The 20,475-nt window shown below is 45.2% G+C and overlaps 1 protein-coding gene across 1 annotated transcript; it reads right to left on the minus strand.

The window, feature by feature from the left end:
• Nucleotides 1-6,288: 6,288 nt before the first annotated feature.
• CCR7 (C-C motif chemokine receptor 7) lies at nt 6,289-14,947 on the minus strand. Its single transcript, XM_063137771.1, has 3 exons — nt 14,938-14,947; nt 13,657-13,706; nt 6,289-7,646 (listed from the first exon to the last, which is right to left on the minus strand). Exons 1-3 carry the CDS (start codon nt 14,945-14,947, stop codon nt 6,567-6,569), a joined length of 1,140 nt encoding a protein of 379 aa, XP_062993841.1. The 3' UTR covers nt 6,289-6,566.
• Nucleotides 14,948-20,475: the final 5,528 nt, after the last annotated feature.

Raw genomic sequence — 20,475 nt, forward strand, 5'->3', positions numbered from 1 at the left:
TGCATTCCTAGTGATGGTTTTAAGGCAACAACTTGTCTTTCACAATATTTTATTTGTTTAAAAATAGCATATATATTTCATTTTCTTCTAGTTCTCATTTCCCATTTTCACACCAACCAGCTTCTAGGAATATGAAAGTTAGTAGGCTGTTTCTCTGCTGTTGGGGAAAAAACATCTAATTCTTTCAAGGGCCTCATGTTTAGGATGGAGAGTTTCAGTCACATTGCTTCGGGGGGTCACATGAGCAAGCAAGAGGAGGGGGAAACCCAAATCTCTACAGCAGTTTCAGGAAGAGTTTCACTTCACCTTTTCTTGAATGATTAATGCATCTCTGAGAGAGGATGCTGACAGGACCTCGGCATTCTTTTTCTTGTGTGGCTCCCCTCAGAAGAGTTTGTAGGTTAGCAAGAAGTGCACAGGTTTCACACCTTCATTTACCTGAGAGAGCGCCTTCTCCCTTACCAACCTGCCCAGTCACTGAGGTCATCCGAGGGCCTGCTCCTGGTGGTTCCACATAGATCCACCCTCCGATTGGAATCCACCAGGGGAAGAGCCTTCAGCGTGGTGGCCCCCCTTCTGTGGAATTCCCTGCCTCTGGAGGTCAGGCAGGCTCCGACCTTGTACTCCTTTCGGCGCCTCCTGAAAACATCTTTATTCCAAGAAGCCTTTCTTTAACATGCAGCCTTGGATTTCTGATTTTTGCTTCTTTTTAAATTTTGTTTTAACTGTTTTATTCTGTTTTTATTTTCATTTTACCTTGTACACCGCTCCGAAATTTTTCAATGGGGAGCGGTATATAAATATTCTAAATAAATAAATAAATAAATAATAAATTAACACCACCTCCCTGCTTTGGAAAGGAGCCTATTGTAGAGCTGCTTCTCCTTGGCAAGGGTCGTACGGGAGAGCCTCCCCCACCTATTTCAAATGATTTTGTCAGTAGGGTGACCATATGGAAAGGAGGACAGGGCTCCTGTATCTTTAACAGTTGCGCAGAAAAGGGAATTACAGCAGGTGTCATTTGTATGCATGCAGCACCTGGTGAAATCCCCTCTTCATCCCAACAGTGAAAGCTGCAGGAGCTACACTAGAGTGACCAGATACAAAAGAAAGCAGGGCTCCTCACCCTAGGTTTTGTGTGCATCTTTTAAGCTGGTAATGTGCATTACTTCACTTATTCCGAAATGCAGAAGGCCAGCTCTGCTGTTTATTTGAGCTTCCTCCTTTTTCTGTTGAGTGGGGCTCTGGACCTCTATCCTAAAGCACCACCTTCTGGAAAGTGCTGCCCGAAGTAGAATGCTACCAACCTGATTCCCATTAGGTAGGTTTTAAATGTAAGAGAGACGATCGCTTGATAATGGGAAGGCTTGCGAAGGGCTGCTGTTGCACTTGTAGCAGCGTTGGGCCTATCATCAGGGCCGCATGCATAAAGGCTGCATGCATAAAGGCCACTCAGGCGGCCGCCTAGAGCGCCAAGCTAAGAGGGGTGCCGGGCACAGCGCAGCACTCACGCGCGTTGGCTGTGAGCTGGGCCAGCCCGAGGATTCAGCTGGGCCTGGGCGGACGAGATGGCGCCCCGCAGCCGCCCAGCTAAAGCGAAGCCAGGGACGCTGGGGTGGGGCGGCTCCACGTTCGGACTTCTGGAACGCGCCCGGGAGAGAGATAGAGAGAGGGAATGTCTGGGTGAATGGGGTGCATCATGGGGTCTTTGAGTGAATGCATGTGTTCGTGCGTGTGTTTGTTTGGAGTGAGTGATGCTGAGTGTGTGTGTGCGTGCGCGTGTGAGTTGGGGGGGGATGATTTGGAGGTGATGTTTCTATTAAATAATGCATTTTAGACCCATAGACGTTCTTTCCAATTTGTTTGCTATAAATGGCATGACATATTCCTTGCACTTTAAAATAAATTTAGCAGTTTCAAGTTTTGTGCTTCTTATTTTTTCCAGGAAACATATGTTCTTAAAAATCAAAGTTGGCATTTTTTCGGGGTGTGTGTGTGTGAAAGTAGCTCACCTTGCCTAGGGCGCAAAATAGTCTGGCACTGGTCCTGCCTACCATTAGCCAAGATGACAGGGTCTGCTCCAGGTGGTGGATGCTGGGGTACTGTTATAAGGCAGCAAATTGTCAATTGTTCCATATATACTTCTGTTTTGATTGTGGTGCATTGGTCTGGGGAGTCCCGGGAGTGTTTTGGATTCTCTGCCTCAGACACCCAAAATATCTTTGGCTTTGTAGCCTGCTTATGGGCTTTTATTTATGGTACTCGTGTTTTTAGTTAATTCTGATGCTTTTTGTGATTGCCCAGGTATAAAAGGAACCCCTGCTTTTCTACCATTGTATGTTTCTGTTGCTTCCTATCATTGTTCCCCCAACGTCTGTCCTATACCACACCTTGCCTCGTCCGGTTAAGTTCTTGCACTGGCGCAACATCCTAGGTTTGGGATGCATTGCTTGTGGTAATGCATTGGCCCTACAGGGCTTACTGGGTGCTATGGCATATCAGAACCCAGCCCTGGCATCTGTTCTCAGTGCCAGGGCTCAAACCCTGAACATACTCTTACACACTCCCCAACTTCTCTGAATGGGAAGATGCTCAAGGAGCAGCACTTACCTACAATTAGTTCCCTTTGGAAGGAGGGATCATTGGAGACTTATGGTGTTTCTATAATATTTGAGTTTATTTACAAATATACAAGATAAACATAGGTGGAGGCACAGGTTAGCACTCCTAGAAACAGCAAATTCCAGTTCCCACATCTGATCTCCAGAGAAGTAGTCCCGCCCCCCAAGCACTTTCCAAAGCTCAGTTTAGCTCTTTGCCATTTTCTCAATCCAACTCCAAAAATGCCACTTATTCATGTTTTTCTCTCACAAATGGATTTTGCTTACACCACCTGCAGATGGGGTGGGAGGTCTGAGGGTTTCTCCAATTTCTGATGGATTTCTTCTATTCGAAACATTCCAGAATATTCTGCATCAAGAAACAATCTTCTAACAATTATCCCTCTTTGAGATCCATCCTCTGAATATTAACATTCCTTTGTCGAGTCCAAGAATCTTACCAGGTATTTCCTTAAGGTAAAGCCCCAGTGAGTGATCGTCTTATTCACAGTAATCTACTAGTAAACATACGAGATAATGACTCCTTTCACAGCATCATCACTGCCCACCATGGGCAAGCTGAGCCATGGCACTTGCTGGTGTGTGCTGGAGCCATTTTGAATATTCAAGCCTCACCTGCAGCTTGTTGTGTTACATAACCCATGGAGGCATGGGTTATGTATAGGTTTAACAACCCTCACAAACCCAACAACAGACTATGGGTTATGCAAGTGTTGTTAACCTTCACATTATCCCACTCCCTGGTTTTTGACAACGTGACAAGCCATGGCCAAAATATTCAAAATGGCTGCTGGCACAAACTGCAGCCTGCCGTGCCTTGGTTAAGCCATGGTGGGGTGTTTAAGCGTGCAAAACTGGTTCATTAAGTAAAATATATTAAAGAGTCCTTGAGTAGAGACAGAGTGCATTTTTGTCACCACTGAGAGATTATAGTATAGCAGGGGTGAGCAACTTATTGCCCCCCAAGTATTTTGCCTACAATTCCCATGAGCTCTAAACAGCATAGTGAATTGTGAGGGATGATGGGAGTTGTAGGCCAAAAAAATTTGGAAGGCCACAAAGAGTCCCCCTGGTATAGAGAATCCCCCCACACAAAGATAGTGGTATGCCTGGAAACCGAAAGGTTGGGTATATTTAGCCTGGAAAAGAAATTATGAAGAGGCATTAGGGTAGCCATTTCCAACTAGTGGTAGGCCCTGTCACGTAGGAGCAAATTTGTTTTATGTTGCTCCAGAGCACAGTACTAATGGGTTCAAATTACAAGAAAGGGGATTTTCAACAAAACATTAGGAAGAAGTTCCTAAGGGCATGAACTATGGTGGAAACCGGGAGTCTCGGAAGGTGGTGGATTCGCCTCTGTTAGAGGTTTTAAGCAGAGGCTGAATGTCAACCTAACAGGGAGGCTGTAGCATCAGATTTCATGCATCGGACGGGGGTTGGACTGTATGATCTTTGAGGTCCCTTTCAGCTCTATGATTCCACGTTCTAAGATTGTGTATGTGTGTCAGGGGCAGGGGAAAGGGATGTTTAATTTTTTTTTCAAAATTGTGTTTCTAATCGGACTTGAACCTTGGCACTGACTGCAACTGATCCTTTTCATTTATTAGTTGCATTGCAGAGCACAAAAAATGGAGTTTAAGAACATACATCTACTAGCTTTGCAGATAACTTACAAAAAACAAAGAACCTCTAGGATGCAGCGGATAAGAGAGAGGGTGAAGTTAGGTAGATGCTGTATTTTATTGGTCCTGTTCAGACAACATGCTAAGCCATGGTTAGGCTGTGAACCCTTTTGCAGCAAATGTTTAGTGAGCACGTTTAAACCGTTGTTATGTAGCCACCATGGTTAGGAATGGTTCACACAACATGGTAAGTCATGCTTCACATGACACACTAAGCCATAATGTTTAGCTCAAATGCTTAACCACCGTGGCTTAGTGTGTTAACAGGGTCAATGTTTTAATTAATGTGCATTGCTTTGGGGAAGTCTAGTATTTTGCTATAATCGGGTTTGGAGGTGGGGAAGGTTTCTATCCACAATAGCTTACATTCAGAGAGAGAGAGGTGGTGCTACATGTGAGAAAAAGAGTGAAAACAGAATAGGATTCCTCTACCTTGCACATTTCCCCCACTGCTGTAGCATTATGCTGGAAGAAGCTATACTGCTGACTCCTTCTCCCTTCCATTAAATCTTGTACATTCTAGTTAGGGTGACCATATGAAAAGGAGGACAGGGCTCCTGTATCTTTAACAGTTGCATAGAAAAGGGAATTTCAGCAGGTGTCATTTTTATGCATCTGGTGAAATTCCCTCTTCATCACAACAGCTGTTGTGTTGTGTGAATCCAGCCACACTAACAAACCATGGTTTGTTAGAGCAGCCATAACCCTTCATTCAACAAAAAACCCATGCTTCACATGCCAAACTGGGCATGTTTAGCCTGGAGAAGAGAAGATTGAGGGGAGACATGATAGCACTCTTCAAATACTAAAAAGGTCACACAGAGGAGGGCCAGGATCTCTTCTCGATCATCCCAGAGTGTAGGACACGGAATAACGTCCTCAAGTTAAAGGAAGCCAGATTCCGGCTGGACATCAGGAAAAACTTCCTGACTGTTAGAGTAGTACGACAATGGAACCAGTTACCTAGGGAAGTTGTGGGCTCTCCCACACTAGAGGCCTTCAAGAGGCAGCTGGACAAGCATCTGTCAGGTGTGCTTTAAGGTGGATTTCTGCATTGAGCAGGGGGTTGGACTCGATGGCCTTGTAGGCCCTTTCCAACTCTGGTATTCTATGATTCACCATGTTGCGTGAACCCAGCCTGCTCCTATTGGTGCCAGTGGAGGTTTCCCTCAAAATGCGAATAACAGTTTGGTGAAGAGATTGTTGCCCAGAATGGTGGTTGCAATTAACATCACAGCTAGTTTGGCCTTTAGTCCTTTCTGGGGAGAAAATTGTTCATAATCCCATAAGCACTGGGCAGTGCAACAATGCAACAGTGGGAACTCTGCTGCTCACGGCAGGTAGGCAACTGGGAGAGCGGGTAATAACAAGCCTGATGTAAGGCACTAAAGTCTGCAGAGATATATACGTATTGTGGTATACAAAACAAGTATATTTTACAATTTTCCTGTTTAAATGCAGCTTTTGTCTAGGAGCCAAGCTTTGTCGTCTGCATTTTAACAGCACATTCTTTTCTTGCTAGAGTTCCTTGCCGCTGTTTGCTCTCGAGCATCACGTTTGCAGAGGTGGATCTGAGCGACGTCAAGGGCACATGGCTAGCCTGGCTTCTGGGGGAAATCGTTTGAGCCAGATGGCCGTGTGTAAAAATGACACATGGATGCCAGGAAAATCAAAGAAGAAACTGCAAGGAGGGGAGCGGGTGGGTGGGTGGGGGTCGTGGAGGGAGAAAGAATCCAGAAGTGCAATGATGAGTTTGTCTGTCTGCTTCCCAACCTCCCACCTCGCTTGCTTCTCAGTGCGTGGAAGAGGCTGAATTATTGTCACCATTTTATATTTTCATAGTTCTTTATCCAAATTCATTCGAGGTCTAAATAGGCCCCTAGTGGGAATTTGTCACCTTCCTATCAATGTTGTCAGCATCTTTGGATTCACCTTTCAGGCTCACTCTTCTAGGGCAGAGGGAGGATGTTTTGCTTCTTCCTCCATCTCATGGCTCAGTTCACTGACTTGAGAGCTGCAAAGAACTCTGTGCAGTCCCGTTCTCTTTGCTTCATGGCACACAATCTCAATTATGTGAGTTGATTTCTGGAGGGGTGACAGGATGGTGTGGTATTTTGACCTCTTCCGGTACTTGGCAACATACCTGCTTGGTGAGATTCAGAGGTTCCTGGTTTGATTCCTGATGCTGGCCGATGGAGAATATGGTCGTGTGACATCTGTTTCACTGGCAGCCCAACATTCCTGCCCTACTGCTCAAAGCAGCTCATGGGGAGAAAGTGGTGGTGGTCTCGGTTTCAGTGGCAATGGAGCATCTGTTGTTCTCCCGGTATGTTGACATTCGCCAGAGCTGTGCTTGGCTGAGGCAGCCCAGGTCCTTAAGGAGCCGGAGAACATCATTACGGAACTTGATGCCTATGAAAGCATACAGGAAGGGGTTGAGACAGCAGCGGAAGCAGGCCAGGCTGTATGTCACATCATTGGCTACATCCAGGCGCTTGATCGCTTCACATTGGCCAGTGGTGTTGTTGAAGGACGAGATGGTCTCAGCAAGTATGATGCTATTGTAGGGCAGCTGGAAGATGACAAAGGCCACCATGACGGCAATGAGGACCTTGATGGCTCGGTTCTTCTCAAAGCTGCGCGCTTGCAGCAAGGTCCTGATGATGATCCAGTAGCAGAAGGTCATCACCAGGAGAGGCACCAAGAAGCCAAAGAGCATCTGACATAACCTGAGGGCAGTACTGAACTCCAGCAAGTTGTTCGTTTTGAGGGTACAGCGTGGCTTCTGGGAATCAGACTCGTACACGCCCCTGTGGACTGCCTCAGGGACAGAAAGGATGAAAGCCAGTATCCAAATGGAGAGGCAGGTGACCTTGCTGGCAAGCATCCTCTGGGAGCGGAGGCGGTGGGCTGAGGGAGCCTGGACTATGGCGAAATACCTGTCGATGCTGATGGAGAGAAGCAGCAACATGCCACTAAAGAAGCTCATCTGGCAGATGCAGTGGACAGCCTTGCAAGCAAACTCCTTGAAGACCCAGTATTTGGCTGCACTTACAGCCCAGAAAGGGAGAGTCAGCAGGAAGAGGATGTCTGCTAAGGCAAGGTTGAGTAGGTAGATATCAGTCATGGTCTTGAGCCTCTTGAAGTAGATGTAGGTCAACATGACCAGGCCATTGCCGGCCAGGCCCACAAAGCACACAAGCGAGTATATGGTGGGTAAGAAGGTAGCACGGAATCTCCGGATCTCATCCTTCCGGCAGACCTCCTCAAAGTCACTGTAGTCAAAGGTGTCGTTGGAGTAGGCATCTTTGTAGTCAGCTGTCGTATACCCGCCCATGCAGAACTGGAAAGGAGATCAAAGGATATAAAAGGATCTCATACGATCTACGTGTAATTTCTACATGTTGGCTGGAAACATCTCCACAGCCAGTCATGCTGGCTGGGGTATGCTGGGAGTTGTAGTTCAATACATCTGGAGGGCACCAGGTTGGAGAAGGCTGCCCTAAGTGAAGAAAAGCCAGGAACCAATCTTCAGATAAGAGTGGCATAGTCCTTGAGTATCGCGGGCTCATCTACACAGCAAACCTGTCTTGGTTTTGTTTCAGTTTAACTATTGTGGCTTCCCCCACAGAATCATAGTTTTAAGGTGCTTTTACAGATCTCTAGCCTTCCCTCATAGAATCACATGTTCCAGCATTCCCTGGGATGAGGGAATGATAGTTAAACCAGTTTAAGCAGACACAGGGCTGGTTCATTGGGGTGTGCAAAGTGGGTCTTCTCTGCCTCGAAATTTGATCTGGAGCTCCATAGAAGTGATTCTCTGCCTCTCTCCCCCTCTCTCTCCACCTCGTCAAATTACCCTTTGAAGAACAGTTCAGTATTTGGGTAACTGGTATAAACAGAAATGCTTACAGTGCCCTCATTTTTAAAGATAAAGAGATAAAACTTAGTACAGTGATAGCTCTTAAGGAGGGCCTTAGTCTGAATCAGATTGGTTCATACTTTGATTTTTTAGGAATTTTTAAATGGTAATTAACAAAAATGCTTCCATCTGCATAATTTTTACAGATAAAGAGATGAAACATGGCAATGTGGCAGCTCTTAAGGAGTGCTTTAGCCATGCCAAGTTTGAATCAGATCCACACATGCCTTGATTTTTTAGGATTTCTTAAAAAAAAATCCCACTCTAGCCTTCTCTAACCTGGTGCCCTCCAGATCTATTGGACAGAGCCCCCCTCCCCCCTACACTGGAAGCCCAGCCACTGGAATAAAAAGCCTGCCTTTGCCCGACTCAGGTGTAGAAGCTTTCTTACTCACTATGCCTGGCAGCCAACCCAGCAGCACTTTCACACTGTGGAAATACGGATGATTGACTTCTATGAGTCTGAGCAGAGATGCGCTCCCTCTATCCCTCTACATCCCATGGCCAGAAACAGCAGCCAGTTAGTGTTTCCCACTCCCCAAAACACTGCGTTTGGAGGAGAACATGGTCAGTGACAGCGCTGTGGCTATTCCTAATTGATTAGACACAGATGTCAATATCAATATCCCCCCACTCACCGTCTTCCAAATATGGAGATATTCACTTTAGACACACACACACACACACACACACACACACACACACACACACACACACACACACACAGAGAGAGAGAGAGAGAGAGAGAGAGAGAGAGAGAGAGACAGCAGGATAATTCCAGAGACTTTAGAGCTACGATTGGGCATGTCTCCATTCTGATATTAATCAATGGGTTTGGAAGCGGCCAATCTCTGCTCTGGAAGATCGAATGCTCTGTGGATGTTTGCAGTTACCAGATAATTCCAGGGCGGAGTGCACACCCCTACTGGTTCACACAATCAAACAGCCCACCATAGCTTATTTAAGCCATGGTGGGTTGCAGTGCAAGCAGGTGGCTATTTTGAATAGTGAAGACATGGCCGTAGCTTGTTGTGTTGTCGGAACCCAGGGACTCTGGATTTTATGAGGGTTAAACAACCCTCGTATAACCCAACAACAGACTGTGGGTTGTGGGAGGGTTCTTTAACCCTCCCATAACCTATAGTCCCTGGGTTTGGACGTCATGACAAGCTGCAGCTGGATTTGAATATTCAAAACTAGACTGATATATGCCACAACCCACTGTGGGCTGTTTTGATCCTGTGAACTGGGTCACAGTCAGGGGGGCAAAAAAAGGTGAGATGCCATTTATGCAATTAGCAATTTGTGAAGGTCTTTAAAAAAGTAAATAGCAGGTATGGGGACCCTGGAGATAGAGGGTGTGACCTATTCCCCTCACTGTGATCCCAATCCAGACGGAGGGGAGCACACCTGTAATTATTTATTTTAAAAGAAAAGCTCCCATTTGTGCCAATGGCAATTGGAAGCTCCCCACCCCTCCCGATGCAAATAGCGTTTGGGGCTGTGTAATCCAGGTTGGGATGATGGGATGTGGAGTATTAAATCCCCCTAACCTCCCCCCACACCCCTGCTCAGTTCCCAATCCAGCTTACTTTCCCTAGGATGGCTATTTAGCAAGAGAATCAGCCACACAAGATGTCAATAATGTTGCACCTAGTTTGGCCCTCAGATTCTATTCTCTGTGAAGAAAACCACAGAACAAGATTTATTCAGGACAGGGATTTATTCAGCCTTTAAAGCTTGCCTGAGATTTGAGATCTGTTGGAAGAGCCCTCCTCTGCATCCCACCAATGCGAGACATATGCTATGGTGGGACATGGGAGAGGGCTTTCTCTGTTATGGCACCCAGGGTGTGGAACGCCCCTCCAAGCCATACTGGGCTGTTGAACTGGGGTCAACATTGGCCTCGTTTCAGCACCAAGTTAAAATATTGCTTTTTATCAAAGCCTTTAAGGGTTAAATTTGCCTAAAAGATGCACATAGTTTAATTGTTTCTATTGCTTTTAAATTTTCTATTGGTTTTAGCTTATTAACAGTTTAATATAAATTTTAGCTGTGTACATTGTTTACTGTTTTATATTGTTTGAATTGATTTTATCTGTACATTGCCCTGAAATCCCAACGATATAGGGCAGGATACAAATATTTGAATGAATGAATGAATGAATGAATGAATAAAGCAACACTGAAGGCATTTTTACAGTGTGATTATATACTCAGAATAAATCCCATTGTGTTCAATGGGTCTTATAGCCTGAGTATACTTTCCTGTTTAGTCCAGAATCCAAATGTGTAGATCAGCCTTCCCCAAACTTGTCCCCTCAAGATGTTTTGGATTACAATCACCACCATGGACCATGCTTGTTGGGGATGATGGGAATTGTAGCCTAATACTTCTGGAGGGCTCCAGGTTGGGGAAGGCTAGTGTAGCTGATCATCGTTCATGAAGATGGAAATCATAAAAGCTATGTCTCAACTCAAGGTTACATTCTAGCTAGTGAGTGAAGCTTCTAGGATCTCCTCTGGAGGTGGCTTAAGGATCCTTCTACTCAGTAAAAAACATCTTGAAGGGAGAAGCACAAAGGAAGTATGAAGGATTGCAAATGGCTTTCTGGAAGCATTGAGGTAATATCCATGTGATGTCCCTGTCCCCTGCTGTATTAATACTCGCTACAGGAAGGAAATAATCTCTTAGGGTTCTAGTTAGCAATGAGCTTTACTTCAGGGGTATTTTGAGATGACGTGGATTTGGAAGGTGGTAGACAGCCCTATTTTCACACCCATCAATGTACCCAATCCCATGGTCATCACAATTGTTATTCCACATGCCCCTCTTGCCTTTGCAGTCCACATGGTGTCTATCAAGAGTTTCCCCAGAGGCTCTTCGTTGCTGATCCCTGCAGCCCACTGTGGTTTATTTAAGCCACAATGAGTAGTGGCACCCACTGGCGGCCAGCTGCATATTCCAACCCTGGCCACAGCTGGTCATGTCATCCAAACCCTCAAACAACCCCTGCTGCCTGGATTTGTATGCCACAATAAACCATTGAATATTCAAAATGGTCGCCTGTATGCACCACAACAAACTGTGGCTAAGATAAGCCATACTGGGCTGTGGTGATCATGCGAACCCACCCAATAATATTTGAACAGCTTTTAAACAATAATCTTTTGCCCATGTAGAAGAACAAAATAGAAAATGCCCTCATAAAGCGTAATCCCCATTGATGGGACAAAGATAAAGTTGCAGGCACAGGGTTCTAGGAATCAAGTTTTCCAGCAATTGTAGGGCAAAAATTATGTCCAGAATACCAACTTCAGAAAGCAATTTCAATGTAAACCAGAAAAAGAGTCTATCTTTATGGAGCATCTACCATGATTTCCAGATTCATAGGTTAAAGATTCAAAATCCCCACCTTTGGGTTCACGTGACATACAAATGGGGAATCCCACCACACCCGGCTCACATAACATACATCTTATGCAAGAGTTTTGTTTCTTTTTGAGGTTGTCACCATAGACAAAAGAGGCTTCCTTCTCAAGTTTAAAGTTTGCATTTCGACGCTAAGTAAAAACATGGCTTTTTAACAAAGCCTTTGATGGTTAAACTCACTGGCACATTGTTTTAATTGTTTTAACTGTATCTATTGCTGTTAAATTATATATTGTTTTAACTTGGATCATGGTTTAATTTGTTTTTAACTGTGTATATTTATTGTTTTTACTGTATATTTTTATCTGTACGCCACCCTGAGATCTTAGTGATATAGGGCGGGATATAAATATTTTAAATAAATAAATAAATAAATCCATTGAAATCAATGGGACTTAACATGTTCATAATTAACTTATATCCCATTGATTTCAGTGTCTATTCTGACTAAGCCTGGATCCAACCCAATGTCTGGAGTAAAATCATAAAGAATGTTGCCTTGTTAGCTAAAGGAGAAGTGAGAAAATTACCTGCAAGTGGAATGCCTACCTGTGAATATGTTTACAGGTGAGAAAACACAGTGGTTTTGCTTTTCAAGCAAGTCATGAAAAATCCTACTTACTATGGTTTGCAAGCCTCTCCCAATCCATGGTTTGTCAATTCAGACATCGCACCAACCCATCATGAAACTTTCTGAATCATGGTTTGGCATGATGCCTGAACTGAGCCACTCTCTTAAGCTCACATTTAAGAATTCACTTTTTTAAGAAATAAAAAAAGAAATAACTTTTGTTCCACTTCAAATAGGTTAAAATGTGTTATATGACACTACTGCCCCTCCTGAAATAGGGCCATTCCAAACTCACAAGTGGCCACAGCATGCCTCATGATCCCTTGCATCATCACAAAGAAAGCAAATATGTGCACTTCATTTTACACTAGGAAACTTCGGACAATGAAAACCACACCGCAGGGATGCAAATTGTCTGGGAAGTCTTGCCCTGCAGAGGAGTTCAAAGTATGATGCCTCTGCCCTTATCCAATGGAAGGGAGGAATGCCCCACGGATCTGGATGAGTTTGACACAAGGTTTGGTTGAGGATTTGGGTGTGGATGGGCAGTGGTGGGAGAAAAGGGACAGCGTCAGTAGGAGCAGGCTAGGAGAAAGTAACAGAGATCTCCGGGATAGGAGGAAGGGAGTGGGGTGTTGTTGCAGAAACAGTGGGAGAGAAACAGGGAAGGGATCATGGTTAACAGAGATTCTTAGCAGTGACAAGGTGGGGTGGAGGAGGCACAGGTGAGGACAGTGAAAGACCACTCATGGGTTTGGGGCTACTGGCCATCTCTCTCTCTCTCTCTCTCTCTCTCTCTCTCTCACACACACACACACACACACACACACACACACACACACGTACATGTCTTAGACATGTAAGGTTAATGATGAAACCCTTGTGGTGGGCTCAGTGAGCGAGGGCTTCTACCACATCCTGTGGGTGTACCTGAAGAAGCATCGCTCAGAGAGAAAGGAAGGAGGGACCTCAGCACTTTTCCGTGTGTGTGTGTGTGTGTGTGTGTGTGTGTGTGTGTGTGTGAGAGAGAGAGAGAGAGAGAGAGAGAGAGAGAGAGAGAATGAGAATGAGAATGAGAATGAGAATAAGAGTCCACAGTATGCAAGGCCAACCCTAGTCCAGAGGTGGTGGCAAAATGTGGTTTGTTGTTGCACCATGCCCATATGTCTGTTTAGATATAAGAACATTAGATTCTCAGAACCTCCTAGAAAGCTAACATCTGGGTTGAATGCCCCATTTGTCCCATACCCTCCCCCCCCCCAGGGCACCTTTGCCCCACTCTTCCCAGCTTTTGAAAAGGAAGATTGGAAGGAGGAAACACGGGGAGAGGGGGTATATATAGACCCCCTTTCTCCCCTCAGCAACAGTGGTGACAAATAAAAGGACAGTGGAGAATGCAAGTGGTTTTTTTTTTGTTAGCTTCATACCTTGAAAAGGAAAGGAAGATTCCAAAGGATGGCCACTTTTAACTGTTTACCTAGAGGAGAGAAAGACACAACACATTACAAGCCTTTGTATCAGAAAGCAAAGAGAAGCTCTCAGCACTGTCATTTTGGGATGTCATAAAGACCAATATCTTTTGGCTAAGCTTTTCACACAAAATTTGTTTCATCAAGAGATCTTATGTTAGTAATAGTGATACACAGAGCCTGTGATCAGGGACTTGTACCAGTATAAGGGGGTGTTTTCTAAAGCTCAAAGCTGCCTTTATATATATTCAAAACAATTCTTAGAATTGTGCTCAGAATGCAATTGAAAACCAATACGAATGCCAAAGCTCCAAATGTACTTTTCAAGCAAGATTTAGCTCTGAATATTTTTATCCAAAGCAGTTTACCCAGGTCCTTTTGAATACCTTATTCCGCTGTCCTCCTTGCAATTCATTAAATTTATTTGCTTATCTACAAGATATTTAAAACTCAAGAGTTGGATCAACATTTAGTCCTAGAACAGACCCATTGAAATCAATGGAAGAAGTCATGACCAACTTAAATCCCATCACTGGGTCTACTCTAAATATGACTAAACTTAAATTCAACCACATATATTGCTACCAACATCTATACTTGTTTTCCCAGTCAAAATTGAGCCCTAGATCCTATTGTCAATGGCAGGTTCAGCCACAAAACTTGTCAAATATTCATTTAAAAAGAGCTTCACTTATCATGGAGTAACTGTGCCATTCTGTACACTAGAGGTTGTAGGGGGTTGAGGGCTTCCTGGGCAGAGTTTTGCTCCCAGGCAAGCTTGACTTCCAATACGTCTTATTTTAGAAATTAACCACATCTCTCAAGTGAAACTGTGGGATGAAGTTTCTCCTTTTAACAGAGAACAAAGTTCTGATGATAACACCACATTAAAGTCCTTTCCTCTGCCTTGTAATTTAAAAACTGCGGTTCTCCCAACAGCTGTAACAGGAGCGGAGTATCACTATCGGAAAAAGGAGAGGAACTGGGGCTTAAATCTGATCCTCTTAACCTGGAAGCCCAACCCCTGTTCCCAGATGAGTGTCTGAGCAGAAGGGTGCCGTTATTCAACAGTAAAGGGATTTTACTCTGCAGGTTGCCAGAGATGCCGTCTCAGTGGGACTACTTCCCAAGACAGAGGTTTGACATTAAAAACTTGTCCAGGGGCTGACCTTTGGCTCAAACTCATCCCTGTAGGAGCAAATAAGAGAGAGAGGGGGGGGAAGAGAGATCAGTACTCACCACTGTCCATGGCTTTTCACTAACCAGCTACAGAAACCAGAAAGGAAATGTATGCGCTAGTCAGTGGAGGGGAGCTTAGAACAATCGTCTATGAAAGGCAATGCGTAAGAACTTCCCTTTTATGCTCAGCATGCAGCCCCGCAACCTTTCTTTCATACTCTGCAAGGTGCACATGATGTGTTGTACTCAGAGGCCAAAATTTATTTGCTGCTTTTCTACCTGCAAGGTGGACAGGAAAACAGGGCCACTTGGCTTGTGGCATTGCTGTGGGGCCTTAATAGGCTCAGATGTTTTCTGCTGCATTAGGAAAACACAGCTGGTGTGATTGATGTGGAGGGCTTTGCCCTGTTGAGAAAAAAGTCCCTGTAGAATGAAATGTTGCAAGTCAAACTGTTGCAGTGATGTGCAGTAGAGAACTGGGCCTCCGTGGCCTCTGAGGGTCAGGATCCATTTATATTTATGTATTGCCTGCTTTTCACCTGGAAAGATCCTCAAAGCATACAGGCAGCACCACAGAGGTGGGCAAGGGCTGGAAAATGTCCCCCAACAAATATCTTACCCCCCCTGCCCCAACCCCATCATTTTCTCTTTCAAAAACTGAACATGTGAGACAAAATTTCACCCACCCTCCATGTACTTCGGTGCTTCTCTGCCCAACATATTTTACTTTCTTACGGTGACACCACGAAGTGACGTAGCACAGGTCAGCTATAGCATTTGCCACCACAAGATGTTGTGATCGGTCACCAATTTGGACAGCTTTAAAAGAGGACGGGATAAATTCCTGGAGAGGAAGTCTATCAATGGTGGCAATGCGCCACCTCCAGGGTCAGAGGCAGAAAGCCTCTGTGCACCAGTTGCTGGGGAAGATGGCTGGGAGGGTGCAATTTTACCCATGTCCTGCTTGTGGGTCCCTGATTGACAGCTGGTTGGCCAGGGTGAACAGAATGCTGGACTAGATGGACCCTTGGTCTGATGTAGAATGGCTCTTCTTATGTTCCTATGTATCAACAGAAACTATACATCTAAGTTTTTTTTTTAAAAAAGTAGAATGTCAAAAGCCAATGCGTTTAAAAACAACAGCAACATATGAAAATCAGTGCACTTCAAAGCCACTGAAGAAGTCATGGTAGAAGAGAATTTCTTTAACTAGGCATCTCAAAATTCTAAGACAGATGGCTTGATGGGTGTCATCTGCATGGGAGGAGGGTCTATAGCACAGGTGCCACCACGGAATGCTGAAGACAGTGTCACTATAGATGGTAGGAACCTGCCTTAGACTGAGTCACACCGTTGGTCCATCTAGCTCAGGGGTGGGTGACATTCCCCCCAAAACAGACCCTACCACCCCTCATTCAATATTTGAATAATGGGTCGCACATAGACACCACATTCAAATGGATTCTTATTTGGATAGTTGGTCCACTTTTGCTGAAGTCTATATATAATTGCTAGAAAGTTGTATGCATTTCATACAAATCCATGTACATTTTTTTTTTTAAAATGGGAAATTTTCAGGTGCCCATGGCATCACTTTGGGGACCCCTTTCCAGGAGCTATAGGAGGTGTTGTGTTGGGGATCCCTGGACTATTCTTACTTGTTTAGATCTCCAAGTTCTTAATTATGTATCATTAAGCATTTTCAGTTCCTCTTCACTTGGTATTTTATAAGAATATATCCTGTATCACATTGTGGGTTAGGAATTTCCCAGTAATTCCAGTAAAGCTAAAATCACATGAAATATTTCACACTGCACATGCAAGGCATGTAGGGTGGCTAATTATGGATCACCCAAAAGGATAACAAAAGAGGACACAGATTTGCATAAGATGCACATCTAGCAATTTATATGTATGGATACCAATTTAGAAAGTATTACAATAACTTAAATAGAAATATAATGCATCCTATCATAGTGGGGATGGCTATGACCAGGCCCCCATTTTAACAAGCATGGGAGGAAAGTGCATTGTTGCCATTCTCCACAGTATGAGGAAATCAGCTCTGCTCTGTCAGTGTTACACGGCGGAGCCAGCCACCCCTAAAACCTGTTCGGTGTCAGAAAAAAACATACTTCCTGTAAAGGAAGTCAGGGTCCACCTGACAACCCTGCAGGGTAGGCTCCTGGACCAAACGTCCTGAACTCCCGAGTTGCCCACCTCCCTGCCGGGTCCACAACCGGGACGAGCCAGATGTTCACGGGAATAAACCACAGACACACATTTAGGGACCAAAGCAACTTTATTGCAATCACTAAAACTAACACGTAAGGCCTTGGTCGTAAAACAGCCCCTTAAAAGAATAGGAAGGGGAAGAGTAAGGGAAGGGGGAAGGAAGGAAAGGGGAATGTGGATGAGGAGGAGTGAGGAGAAAAGGTGAGGAAAAGCTCTAATACTTAGCCATTACCCCAAGAAGCATTCATATTAGGGGTGTGATCCGCTCCGATTAGGAGTGTAGAAGCAGTAGCGGATTGGCCTGCTCCGCCTTACCCAGAGGCGGAGTAGGAGCGGACCGCGGACCCCTAGAAGCAAGGCGAAGAGAAGCGACCATTTTTCAGAGCTCCTAGTTCAGGCGGAGCGCTCCAGTCGCCATCTTGAAAACATTTCGCCATAGGATTGCATTGCGACAAATAATCGCGGATAACTACGTTCTTTTTGAAGCTATCGTTCTGGAAATTCTTGTGCTCAGAGAGTCGTGGATGGGGGTCATTTTGAGACCACTCTCACCTCTCTGCGTCGTGCGGGTCGCGTGCTATATTTTTTTGAAAATCGGGTCAACCGCACGGCTCAAACGGCGTTTTCGGCTTTTCGCCCATAGGATTGCATTGAGGGAAAGACTCGGGCATAACTGGGTTGGTTTTTAAGCTATCGTTCTGAAAATTCTTGTGCACAGAGAGTCGTGGATGGGGGTCATTTTGAGACTACTCTCAACTTTCTGCGTCGTGCGGGTCGCGCGCTAGAAGTTTTTAAAAAATCGGCGGGAAAAATACCTTTTTCAAAGGGCTGAGGGGCAGAGTCAGCTCCCGGTCATGATGATCCCAAAGTTAGAGGAGGGCATAGGCAAAACGGGTAACTTGGGATTCTGGGAAACTTCTCTTTCTTCATCTGAACGGGCTTTTCCCAGTGTTTTTTAACACAATAGCCCCACCAAATGCACAAACACAACCTGAAATCATATACTAAGCCAAGAATAAGAGATAGAAACACAGCACTGCTACCCACCCTAACTTTGGGGAACAACTGAAAAGATGTGGTGCAAGGGGATGAGCTCCCCTGGGGCATCTCATCGTGGACGTGCCCCCACTCTCTCCTGCACTGGAAGGCCATTAGAGCCTTCCAAAGGGAGTAAAACGGTGGAGCAATGCCTATTATGAGTCGAAGTGAGCGTTTACTTCTTAGTGGTGGAGCGATGCCTGTTATGAGTTGAAGTGAGCGTTTACTTCTTAATCTCACAGCTGTTGGTGGCTGTCTTGAGTTGAACTGGCAGCTGCTTCCCCCTCCCCCGGGCACGTCCCCCTATTGCTGGTAAAAGACAGATATAGCCTTTTTTAAAAAAATCTTCTTGCTGTTTATTGAGCAACACTGCTGCTTTTAATTCCACCCCTCCTTTGTTTATTTATTGATTTATTCCATTTTATATGCATTACTGGCTTATCCTTGGCTCACTTCCTTATGCCCCCAGAAATGCCAGCTGCATGCCTGCCTGCCTTCCCTCCCTCCTCCCCTGCCCACCTCGCAGGGATGTTGTGTGTGTGTGGCTTTGACTCAGGGGAGAAGTCCTTCCTGTGCTCACTTGGAGTTTTGGAAGTTCCAAATTTTGCAGGTTTAAGCCCCGCCAAAAAACAGGGGATGATGGGATTGCCTTGAGTCTCGGCGTGCGTATGTATCCCTGGATAAGCTGTCATGGTGGTGAGTTTGAGGTTTTTTTTTAACTTGCAAAATTGACGGAGCTATGGAAAGGGGTGTTGAATTTTCATAAATTCCCCAAAAATCAGGGGATGATGGGACTGCCTTGAGTCTCGGCGTGCGTATGTATCCCTGGATAAGCTTTCATGGTGGCGTGTTTGAGGTTTCTAACGTGCAAATTGACGGAGCTATGGAAAGGGGTGTGTGAATGGGGTGCCCGATTTTCAAAAATTCCCCAAAAATCAGGGGATGATGGGATTGCTTTGAAACTTGGCGTGTGTGTGTATACCCCCATGAGGTGTCATGGTGCCAAACGTGAGGTTTCTAACTTGAACAGAAAAAAACTTGTATAATTTTTTAGCTTTCAATGCAAGCCTATGGGGGGGAAAAAACGGAGCTCCGGATCCAGAGCTCCGAGCGGAGCGGAGCGGAAGTGGGCGGAGCGGGGGCGGGGCGGAGCGGCCCGATCCGGAAAATGGCGGATCTGCAAGTGAAGCGGAGCGGGGGGTCCGTGCACACCCCTAATTCATATGACCCTACACCCAGCCAATATCCAGCTGGCCTTCTCCAGAATAACCACACACATTAAAACATAAAAAACCTTTCTAACTCTGGGGAACTTGCATAGTTGCCGCGGACCTGATTTTCCCACTTGACAAACGCACGCCACGCACCACCAAGGAAGATGGAGGAGCTTCGTCATAGAGTCTTTAATCTCTTTTTGGGACCCCTGGTCCCATGACCTGAGTAAACCAACCCGTGCCCTTCCTGGGCAGTAGCCCACCCCGCTCCCAGAGGGGCCAAGCCACCTCTTGTTCCCCACAGCTGAATCCTGTTTAGTATTTATTTATTTATTACATTTTTATACCGCCCAATAGCCGAAGCTCTCTGGGCGGTTCACAAAAATTAAAACCACAATGAAACAACCAACAGGTTAAAAGCACAAATACAAAATACAGTATAAAAAGCACAACCAGGATAAAAACCATGCAGCAAAATTGATATAAGATTAAAATACAGAGTTAGAACAGTAAAATTTAAATTTAAGTTAAAATTAAGTGTTAAAATACTGAGAGAATAAAAAGGTCTTCAGCTGGCAACGAAAGGAGTACAGTGTAGGCGTCGGGCGGCCCTAGTATGTCCAACGACCTGATAATCTCCAAGTGCCAGTGGGAGTTGGACTGGCTCGGGACAGAGATGACCTTGGCTGGTGGCCACGAAAGCCTGTCACAGCCAGTTTGAAGAATAGCCCATAGATCCCACCTAAGGCAGATCTTCCACCCTCATAGCAACAGCAGGTTAAAGGTACAGACTTGCACCCCTATCCTTCACACTTCCGGGTGGGGGTGCGCAGAGTAGAATCAATGTCCTCAACGAGAGAGGCATGTCACCTGCCCCTCTCCAGGCTCTCCCTGCCACAACAGGTTTATGAATGGGAATAAAAAGTTATTAATCCACCCCCTTTCCCCCAATATGCCCACTTTTCCATGAAGAAAGAAACCCCCCACAGCGCCTAGGTGTCCAGTGAACTTCTGCAGTCTGCTGTCCAGATGCTGACTGCTGATGGGCAAATAAATAAATACAGTGAGGGAGAGAGCGCTTTATATCAATGTATAATTCTATACATGTCTA

The sequence above is a fragment of the Elgaria multicarinata genome, chromosome 11, assembly GCF_023053635.1.
Source record: "Elgaria multicarinata webbii isolate HBS135686 ecotype San Diego chromosome 11, rElgMul1.1.pri, whole genome shotgun sequence".
NCBI lineage: Eukaryota > Metazoa > Chordata > Lepidosauria > Squamata > Anguidae > Elgaria > Elgaria multicarinata.

What these genes read in the sequence shown, in the direction of transcription:
- CCR7 (XM_063137771.1), bottom strand. An exon ending in ATCTTCCTTTCCTTTTCAAG is followed by an intron (nt 7,647 to 13,656) that starts GTATGAAGCTAA and finishes TCTCCTTTCCAG; the next exon opens with TTCTGCATGGGCGGGTATAC.